Source organism: Miniopterus schreibersii (assembly GCF_964146895.1).
Source record: "Miniopterus schreibersii genome assembly, chromosome: 18".
NCBI lineage: Eukaryota > Metazoa > Chordata > Mammalia > Chiroptera > Miniopteridae > Miniopterus > Miniopterus schreibersii.
The window spans coordinates 26,021,996-26,033,090 of NC_138121.1; the positions used below are offsets into that span (position 1 = coordinate 26,021,996).

An 11,095-nucleotide genomic window follows, 5' to 3' on the forward strand; every position below is an offset into this window, starting at 1 on the left:
CAGCCCTTGTCCAGGGAGGTTCTGAATCTGTGAGGCCCAGGAGCCTGCATCTTTAGCAAACAACAGCCACCCCACCCCTGCTTGAAGCCCAGTGGCTCCCTTGGCACCTAGAATAAATCCAGATTCCCGCTGTGGTCCTCACAGCCCCATGTGACTGGCCCCTGCTCATCTCTCCCACCTCTCCTGCCACATTCTGCCTGGCTCAGCCACCCGGTCCTCTTTCTGTACCTTGGACAGGACCCCAGGGCCCTTGCACAAGCTGCTTCCTCTGCCTGGGATGTCTAGAGATATTCCCATGGCTGTGGCTGGTTCCTTTTTGTCACTCAGCTCTACGTACAAGTGTCATATCAAGCACAATCTTCACTGATTAGCTGTCCTAATATTGCCCCCTCCACTTAGTGATTTTATCTCATGATCTGGTTTTATTGTTTCATAGCCCGAGTTACTTGTTTTTATATTTGTTTACTTGTTTGTTTCCCTTCACTCTGTGAAGGCAAAGTCTTCATTTTGTCCCCTGTGGAATCGCCTGCATCTGGGACAGTGCCCAGCACATAGTAGCTGCTCAGAAAATATTTGTTGAATGAATGAGTGAATGAATGATGCCAGGGCTCTGTGGAGAGACCACTGAGGAATCAAGGTGGCGATGGTCGTTTCCTCGGGGTTGACATGGCCAACAGCCCACCAACCTGGCCACCAAGCAGAAGGTTGACCCCCAGCAGGAGGCCGACCTTCACCCAGGAGCCTGACCTCCTTGACATTGACCACGCTCTTCCTGTGCTTTCAGACTTCGAGCATCTGTAAGACCGCCGTGCACGCGGGAGTCCTCAGGAACGAGAGTGGGGGCTACGTGGATGTGATGCCTGTCGATAAAAAGAAGACATACGTGGGCTCACTCAGGAACGGCGTCCAGTCTGAAAGGTAGGGATGTGTTCTCCAACTCTCGGCACCCAAGGCCAGCAGGGATGGCCCCGGGGGGCCTGGCGGGAGGGCCCAAGATGGTGCCCTTTAAAATGAAACCTGGGCAGGCTGCGTTAATTCTTACCAGAACACCCAGAAGAAGCCTGTTCTCTCCTCTTCCTTTCTCTCTTCAAAGTAAGAAAGTTTTTCTTTCTATTACTACTGCATGATTTCTTAGAAAATTTAGAAACATCAGAGTCCATAGAAAAACAATCATCACCTGTCAACTGGGGGCGTTACAGTGCCTCTGGTCCGTTTTCTATGCATGTGTGTGTCCCTGCCTCCCCCTGCCCCACAAAACAGTGGGATCAAACTCTAGTGACACAGGGGTTATGTATGGATCCAAAATAATGTAGTTACATATTGTAACATAAATGAAAGCGGAGAGTCTGGAGACTCTGTTTCTTACCAGTTTTGTGACCTTGAACAAGCCGCTTGATTTCTTTGAGTCTTGGTTTTCTCACCTGTGACATGGGGATAGCAATAGTCTCTACCTCATAGGGTTGTTGGGGGGATTAATTGAGATGATGCCCGGCTCTTTCTATAAGGACACCAGTCATATTGGGTCAGGGCCCACCCTAATGACCTCACTTTAATTTAATTACGTCTTTAGAGGCCCTATCTCCAAGTCCAGTCCCATTCTGAGGGTTCTAGGAGTTGGGACTTCAGTATGTGAACTGGGGAGGGGGCACAATTCAGCCCATAACAGAGGGAAATGCTGAAGACTTTACATTTGAGGGTCCTTCTTTAGAAAAGGCATATAAATAAAAACAAGACAGGCCAAAGCCCCTTGAAGCTTAAGCTCTCAAGCTCCATGGAGCCTGGCGCAGGCCCGCACCCTCCTGGAGCGCTCTGAGCCCCGCACGGTGCTGTACGTGAAGACCTTGCAGAATCTAATGACTCACGCATTTCTTCCCAGGGGCCCCGGCACGTCACTGCCATCAGCCCGGGAACAGCTAGAGCTAGCTGCTCATGCAATTTCTTCCTCAACATTTGCAACCTTTGTTTGGGAAAAGCCTAATGAAGGGAAATTCCGTTGATTTAATGGGAGGGAAATGAAGCAGCTGATGAGATGGAATTTCCTGGCCGGGCTGGGAAGAAATCCCAGGACACCAGTCTATTGCGCTCTGTAAGAGAAACAGTTGTGGTAGGTCGGCCTTTGTTCTCTGCCTGTCCTATCCTGCGGACGCCACAGCGGCTCCCCAGGGCTGTGACAAGGGCTTATGATGCAGCCTCCACAGGTGGGTGTTGGGGGAGGGCAGGGGACCAAAAGGAGGTTTTCCCCTTGTTTAGATGGGACCGCAGCAACTCTCGTCACAGAGCCCAGGGCTGAGAAATTCCCCCGGAGCCTGTTCCCATTAGGGATTGTGGGAATCAATCTGGGGCCAGAGAGTGGCTCTGTCCCCGATGTCTGCTGGGACCCTAGAGTGGTCACAGCCGGCCTCAAGGGAGATGTGGACACTGGCCATAGGCAACCAACCCATTTACAGCAAACTGCTTTCTAAATATAGGGAATCCTTCAGTCAAACCAACCAACCAAAGTCTCCTTAGCAGAATTGTGGGCACACGGCCAGAAGCTGGTTCTGCTTCGGAGTGATGTTGGTTTAGGCAATGGCTTTTTTCTAGAAGAGGATTTCCTGAAAGTTTTGAAAGGTGATCATGCAGAATTGGGACAGCGTAAGGGGACAGGCACCTTCTCTCTCTCACGCGTGCCCTGGAGTACAGCAGAGGAAGGAAAGGGCATCGGGAAGAGCTTTTGATGTTGGGACAGGCCTGTGTCCAAATATTCTCAGGAAGAAGATGGATATCTGGATGAATATCAGTTCAGGACTTTTTCTTAGACCAGAACCACTTTTTAAGACAGGTTTCACAAGGAGATTGGGAAATATACCGACAATGACATGGACAACTCCTCAGTTCCTCCCAGGACAGATCACCCTGCTCCTGGAACTGCCAGCTGCCCTCTGGCTTTAGTCCAGTCTGTGCTGTGTGGTGCCAGATGGCCATCAGTCCTCCCTGGGTACTTTTCACTGGTGGGGGGAGCCCTAGCTTTGCAGCTCCTCGTGGATCTGGAGGCCCTGCCTCCCGAGGGGCTCCCACTGTGACCTGGGTTAGCCAATGCCATCTTCAGGGATGGCATGGCCACAGCCCATCCATGTAGGATAATGTTTAGAAAGGGGTCCCAGAGCCTCGAAAGACCTGAGTCCACATCCCAGCTGCGCCTGGTACAGGTGTTCCATTTGGGGCAACTTGTGGCCCCTCTCAGAGCCTTGGTTCCCTCTGTAGTGGGAAAAACCTTAGCGATCCCCTGGGGTTACTGCAAGGAATGGATGGGTGAGGTGACATCCTAAAGGACCGAGGCAGCGTCTGCTGTAGTGAGCGTGTGTGCTGGGCAGACAGCTGGCACGGGGTGAGTGTTAGCTCCTGGGGCAGGGCGAGCGGCCATCAGAAGGCTGGGAATCATTAACCAGGGCTGAGATGGGGACACCACCTGAGGCTACAGACACATTTCCCAGAGCACCCTTGTCACAGCTCGTCAGGGAGATCAGAGGATCCTCATGAACTGAGTCAATCAAAGGGAACTTCCCAGAGCTTCCCAGGCCAACTCAGTTCCTCTCCAGCTCTACGGGGAATTGTGTTGGTCCCCCCCCATTCCTCCCTCCCTCCCTCCCTCCCTCCCTCCCTTCCTTCCTTTCTTCCTTCCTTCTTTTTAAAATAAGATTAGAGAAACTTCAAAAACTACTGCAACTAATTTTAAGAAATTACTATCACTGAGACTGCAACACCCAGAAAGAACCACTATGCACATTTTGCTATGTTTTCTTCCAAACACCTTATTTTTAATTTTTTATAAAATGGGACCATAGTGTCTGTATTGTTCTGTTAATTGTTCTTTGCAGTCAGCCACAGGTTGTGAATGTCTTTCCAAGGCAGGTTTGATGTAGCCACACCATCGCTTCAGCGGCTGCACACTATTGTCTTGTGTGGACAGACCATTGTTTCCTTACCCAGTGGATGGGCATCTGTGTTGTTTCCTCTTTTTTTTTTTTTTACTGCAATAACACTGCAAAGAACATCTTTGCACAAGCCCGTGTGCTTTACTGACAGTTTCTTTAGGGAGCTTCCTTTTGGTAGAATAGCCACAGCCGCCAAATTGATCTCTTTGTACAATGCACAGTATCTCTCTCCTGTTTAAACCCTGCCCCCAGGGGCTTTCCATTCAACGAGAACAAGCTCCCTTCCCCTTACCAAGCAAGGTCACGCCAGCTGCCAGCCCTGCCCACTTCTGCACCCTCTCTTGGTGCATTGCTCCTCATTACAGTATTTCACCTCACTAGCCTTCTATTACTTGAACATGCCAAGATCATTCTTACCTCAGGGCCTTTGTTCATGCTTTACCCAGCCCTGGACAGCTCCTATATATTCCCATGGCTGGGTGCCCCTTGCCATTCAGACCTACACACAAATGCCACCTCCCCAAGTAAGCCTTCTTCTACCACTGAGTCTACAGTCACCTTCCTCCTCCCGGGTCTGATGGGATCCCATTGCTCTGGGTTTTATTTTCCTCCCAGGACCCACCACTCTCTGAAATTATTGCATACACATATTTTTTGTTAATCCCATATCCCCAACACCCAACCCAGTGCCCGGCACATAGTAGGCACTCAGTAAATCCTGGTGAATGAAGGACAAATTGCTGAGTTCAGCAATTTGTTCAGAACTGATTGAGGAATTTTTAATACCCTTTATGAAAATTGTTTAATACTCTTAATTAAAATTGTTAAATACCTTTTATGAAAATTGCCCAGAAATGCTGTGCCAATTACACTCCCTTCATATATGTATGGGAGCTACAAACTTATCCAAAAACAGAATCAGAGGGCAAGATTTAGAAAAATAGGTTATTTTATAATTTCTCAAATCACACTTGTTTCAAATATGCACAACTGTCAACTTACCTAGAGAGACTGGTGCTTAGTGTATATGTTTGAGGCGTGAACAAATGGACCCACTAAAGGTTTTTTGAGCAACCCAGAAGTGGAGGATTCTTGGCCTGAGGCAGTGCATGGGCTGACACCTGGCATTGTCACATTGACGCCTCCAGCAGTCAGCACAGTGTTTGATATGTTAATAAACACACACCCAGTTCAATGGGCCTGCTCTTGCCTCTGAGGTGGATGAGTTGTTCAGTGAGGCTACTTGGTAGGTCCAGACAAGACATCCAGGTACCTTGGAGTACCTGTCCGGACCACAGCCTGAATGGCCCCCTTGTCCCTGGGCTGTTTGGGGCCCTGGGAATGGGAGAACCCCCTGCCCCATCCATAGAATTTGCAGTAGGAAGTCAGAGGAGACTCAAACCCTGTTCATTTTCCCCAGTGTGGTTTGCCCACCATGTTGAAGAGCCAAGTGCCTTGTGGCTCTGGGTGATTCTCCCAGACTATTCATTGGGCAAAGAATCCAGGGGAATCTTGCAGCCCAGAGGCCTGAGGAAGGCCCTGGAATCTGAGCTCTCTAGAAACCAGAAGGGCAGCCGGGGTAACCCCAGCCCCTGCATGGCCAGTCTCCTTCCATGTGGTCCGGTGGGGACAGCTGGCTCTGAGGCCACAGGGCCAAGCATTCTGCTATTTCTGGGCTCTTGGCCTTTCCTCACAGCTCCATCTCGCCAAGGGCTCCTATCTGATCCGCGTTTCAAAAGTTCAATTCCAGGGTAGCCAAAAGCCTGAAGCTGCCACGGGGAAAGGGGGAAAAAAGAGGAATTCCCAGCAGCCTGTCCCCCGAGGATTCCTGACTTCCAAGCTGTCTGAGAGGGCAAGGCCAGCTGTCTAGTCCGGCAGTTTTCAATCTAGAAGGGGGACTCTAAGGAAATCATGCTTAAACCGTGGCTGGGCTTTCATCTTACACCCAAACTCATTCGTAATGAGCAAAATGTAAATTAAAACTGTATTTGGATGCCATTCCCCAGTTTAGATTGGCTGAGAACAGAAAGCTAGATGATCTGCTGTGCTGGCAAGCCTGCGGGTTAAACAGGGTGCCTCCCGCATGGTTGATGGGAGCTGTCAATTGGTACAACCTTTATGGAGGGCAATTTGGCAGGCTCCCCAAATTACAAATGCCCACATCTTTTGATCCAACAATTTCACCTCTAGGAGCCTATCCCCAGGCACTCCCATACCTATGCAAAAAGTCATGGACAAGGTTGTCCTCCCTAGCACTGTTTGCAAAAACAAAAGATTAAAAATAACTAAAAATCTATAAAAAGGACTCAGTTAACTATATTATGATACTTTAATAGAATAGAATACTATGCAGTTGAATAAAAAGCTTGGGAAAGCTCTCTATGTACAGACAGCCACTAACGATGGCTGTCAGGCGGATAATAACAAATGGTGGCGGGGGTGTGAAGACACTGGGACCCCTCATGCATTGCTGGTGGGAATGTAAAATGGTGCAGCCACTGTGGAAAACAGCTTGGCAGTTTTTTAAGAAATCGAACAGGCCATTTAACATGCAACCCAGCAATTCTGCACCTAGGTATCCACACAAAAGAATTGAAAGAAAAAGCCCATACAAACACTTGTGCACAAATGTTCATAGCAGCATTATTTATAATAGCCGAAGGTGGAAAGAATCTAAATGTCTATCAACTGAAGCATGGATAAATAAATATGGTAAATCCATATCATGGAATATTATTTAGCAATAAAAAAGGAATGAAGTACCAGTCATGCTACAACATTGATGAACCTCAAAAACCTTATGCTAGGTGAAATAAGCCAGCCACAAAAGGCCACATAGTGTAGGATTCTATTCACATGAAATGTCCAGAATAGGCAAATCCATAGAGACAGACGTTGCCAGAGGCTGGGAGGAGGGGAACTGATTATAAATGGGCATGAAAGATCTTCTCAGGGGTGATTGTGGTGATTTAAAACTGGATTGTGGAGGTGAACGCATAATCTCTTTGCCTGCAAAATGGGATACTTAATGGTACCTACCTGGGGAGGAAGGTAAAAAGGCATATACAAAGTACTTTGCACAGGGCTCGGCATAAAATCTGAGCGCAATTGTGTGCCCCTTTGAATAACAGCAGCACTTTCATTGTTGTTATAATGCCATCCTATTAATCGGTCAGCCAGATGGCCACTATTTGGGTTGACAGGTGTTAGCAAAAACCAGGCAGGAGTCTTGGAGGGTGAATTCAATTCAGACAGACTGGGGCCAGTAAATCCCAGAGTTAAAAGAAAATAACTTAACAGCCCTGACCTAGATTCAGACCCAGGCAAAGAGAACAGAATTTGCCAGCTGTTCTTGGCTGGGGCAGACTCTGTTTCCAGCAGCTGTGGGGAAGTGTCCCTCGGCCGTGGTTCTTCCATGGCGGGGACACGAGGGGCGCCCAGCTCTCCCTTCCCAGCTCAAGTCACTGTAGAAATCTGCCTTCTACAGATAACATGCCCTCTCCCTTCTTTTGCAGCTTGAATACCCCTCAGGATGGAAAGGCCTTCCGGATCTTTGCTGTCAGGCCGTGAACTTCCAGTGCTGGGGAGAAGGGGGGTCTTCCAGAGGGCTTCTGGGTTTTGCTTTTTATTTTTATTTTATCATTTGGGGGTGGGCTGGGGATACGGAGTGGCAAGAAACTTCTTTTGAGTGGTGTTCAGTGTCACATCCTTTGTGCCTTTGTCTCATCTCTGCACCGTGGAGAAACAGCATCCTCCCAGGCCTGGCCGAACAACTGGTGACTGGTCCTGCTGAGGCTTGATGGCCACCATCCGGTGCCCCCTCTGCACAACAGTCACCCAAGGTGGTCCTTCCTATGTGTTCTTTGGTGGGAGGAGAGAGGATTCCCACGGAGAGAGCACCAGACTCGGAGATCCCAGGGTGAGGCCGTCAGGGGTGCAGGAAAAGGCATACTGAGCACACCCAGGGGGAGTTTCAGGAATGGGGTAGAAGGTAGTTATTTAAAAAAAAAATTAAAAGCACAGTCCGTTCCTACCGATGGAGAAAAATGAGTTTAATGTTTGCTGGTCAGACAAATGGGCCAGAACAGGGGGCTGGGGAAGTGAGACACAGGCTCTGCCCTGGCACCTGTCCTAGCTGGTGTCCTGCCACGAGCAGGCTGGTTCTATATACAGCAGTGCTGGTTTATTTAGAGTTCAGTAGTAACTCCAGAGATTTATCTTGTCTTTGTCCTTCCCTTCGTCCACGTGGCCGTCTGTCTGCTGCCGTGACATTTGGTCTCATTGAGGACTAATGAACCAGGATTCTTTCTTTACCCCCTACCCATTGTGGCTCACATGCCAGCCCAGACTAGTTTATGTGTCATAGTTCACACCAGGGTCTTTGCTTTGCAAGCCATTCTGTTTGAAGCCCACTTTTTTTTCTTTTTTTTTTAAACTCCTAGTCTCTGTTGGTTTCACAAAGGTGTCTAAGAACAGCCAAAGAAGAGCTGTTTGGTTGCTGCTTTTTAAAAATGACAATTAAACATGCAGATTCACCTTCTTTCAGATGACCTATTTTTTAGCAGTGGGAGGAATAGATTCCTTAGTACCTTCTTCACCGAGGTTAGCAGCTCTGGGAAGAGGAACAGCCTGTGGTTATGAAATCGTCCTGCGGCGTAATAACCACAAGAGAGAGTAACACTCTAGAAGGATTCCTCTTCCTGTTTTTGTGGAACAACTCTTGCCAAATGTTCCTCAGGCTCCGAGGAGTGTGGTGCTCTCTGGCTTCCATCACTTTATAAAAGTTCTTCATAAGCCCAGACCAAAACCCACAGTGAAATAAAATACCCCTTTGTAAATAGCATTTCTTTATAGAAGGTAAAATTCCACCCTCCAGCACCAGGCTGGCCAATAGATCACTTTTGTGAACACCAGTTTCAAATTTGATTTCACTCCCCATCAAAATATTTCAAAGGCGTAGGAGTCAGCAGGAAAGGAAACAACAAAACAGCAAAAACACAACTGGTGCATTGTGGAGTGCGTTCTTAATTAATACAAAACCGGAAGGTAAATAGCTCCTCCCCTTCCCCCTTTAGGGGGTTTGTATAAGTAATGAAGCTCTTCACTTGACAGAAGTGAAATTAGTGGGGCCGTGTTTTTGCTGTGTGCATTGTGGACTTGTAGTAATTCATAGGTTCTGACTATTCAACCCCAAATGTCAGAGTGAAAGCATTTGGTCAGCCTGTCAGATATTGTGTCTGGTTATCTGCAAAGATCTGAGTACTTGGACACTTCTGGCTATTCTGTGGCTGTGGCTGTGTGTGCTCTGTCCAGCCTGCCAGGTTGGGCTTTTAGAATTAGTGACAGCCCAGGGGACTTCCAGTGGGTTTGCTTTTGAAGCCTCCTGCCCGAGGCAGAATCTGAAGCTTCCAGAGTGAGTAGACCGCATCATTTTAGGTTACGTTCCCGGGTTCCCAGATGTCTCATTAAGCAGGCCCATCGGATGAACAGCATAGAAAGGCCTCACCCAGAGCCAGATCTTGTGTCGTTTTCATCCTCAAGAACATTTTGAAACTGGAACCATTTTTCTTCTGTAAATGAAAACTAAGAGTACAAATTATAAGCCCTGGAAACCAGGGACCACCTCTAATTTTGTGTTTAACAGCGCCCATTGTGACATCGGCGCTTAACCCATAAAAAGATGGTGAATCAGGCCAACAGTGTTTCTGGGTCTCCTGCCCCTGTGATGAAAAGTTTCAGTTTCTTCCAGATTTCTGTCCCACGTGTTCTGAGATGTCATATTGTCTGTAGGCTCACTCAGCCCGCAGCTTACATGTGTGCTTTTTTTCTATGAAAAATGATGTATTTTACTACTTCCAATGTACAAACGTTTACTGTAAAAAAATATTTTGTGCTTTGCATGAACAGGGACCACGTTGCTGTTGTTTCAATAAAACTGGTTTGATTTCTAAAACATTTCTGTGATGTATCTTTTATGGACAAATCTGAACAGTTTGTGGAGTCCAACGTTTGAAACCCCCTCGCAGGCTGTCACCTATTTTGTTTAAGGAACGTGGCGTGGAGATGCTAATTACTGCGGTATTTCTGGAACCTCTGGGGACCTCCACCTGCTAAACGGGAAGAGATGGCACTTAGAGTATGCGGATCACACGGGGTGGGGTGCACTCGGCAAAATGCGGATTCTGGTCCAGCAGGCGTGCATTGGGGCCTCCTGGTGACGCTGACACTGCTCGTCCCCTAGTCCTACTCTGAGTGGTGAGTGGCGACAGGCTCAACCTCATTCTGTCCCTGTCTTAATCAGCTTGGGCTGCCATAACAAAAGACCACAGACTCGGGGGCTTAAACAACGGAATTATATTTCTCCCAGTTCTGGAGGCTGGAAGTCCAAGATCAAGGTGCCAGCAGGGCTGGTTTCCCCTGAGGCCTCCCTCCTTGGCTTGTAGATGGCCACCTTCTTGATTGTATTCCTTTCTCTGTACGTACATCCCTGTCGTCTCTTCGTATAAGGACACCAGTCCTGCTGGATCAGGGTCCCACTTATGACCCCATTTAACCTTAATCACCTCCTTAAAGGCCCCATCTGCAAATACAGTCAAATTGGGGGTTAGGGTTTTAACATGTGGACTTGGGGAGGGGGGACGCAATTCAGTCTATAACAGTCACCTTCTTCCCAGGCATCACCGTTTCATGGGATTGCAGTCATGTGTCCCCGTGTGCTCCAACGCCCACGAGTGACTATGGGGGCACCTGGCAGACCTTTCTCCTCTCGCCATCAGTGCTCTGCCGTTGCTTTCACAGTCCCTCTATTTATGACAAATGCTGCTCTTTTTCAGTGATGGTGGGGAAGCTTTCCTCCTTAATAAATATGGCTAAGGCTTTTTAGATGGTAATTTAAAAATATTAAGTAACCAGTTGTGTGTACGGATTGCCAAAATCACGAGACTGGATAATAATGACTAATGTTTGGGAAACACTGGTTTCTGACAAAAGCGTGGCCAAGTTCATAGAAAGGGCCCCCCACTGGCAGGTCCCCCAGGGCACTGGAGAGCTTCCCAGTCCAGTCCTCCTCCCTCAGGACCTGCAGCCTTCCTCAGCCTTCCCGTTCTGATACCCTGGATGCCACCACCTGTGCCCCAGCTACTCATCCCCAGACCTCCAGCATGTGTATTTTAGTGGCTGCT

At 48.3% G+C, this 11,095-nt stretch overlaps 1 protein-coding gene across 1 annotated transcript in view; it reads left to right on the forward strand.

The window, feature by feature from the left end:
- The window catches only part of CRISPLD2 (cysteine rich secretory protein LCCL domain containing 2), a 60,434-nt gene extending 50,567 nt beyond the window's left edge, over nt 1-9,867 (forward strand). Inside the window, exons 14-15 of the mRNA XM_081118185.1 lie at nt 785-918; nt 7,430-9,867. Of these exons, the coding sequence (XP_080974311.1) occupies nt 785-918; nt 7,430-7,484 (189 nt within the window). The 3' untranslated portion in view covers nt 7,485-9,867. The remainder of the gene's footprint in view (nt 1-784; nt 919-7,429) is intronic.
- The last annotated feature ends 1,228 nt before the right edge of the window (nt 9,868-11,095 follow it).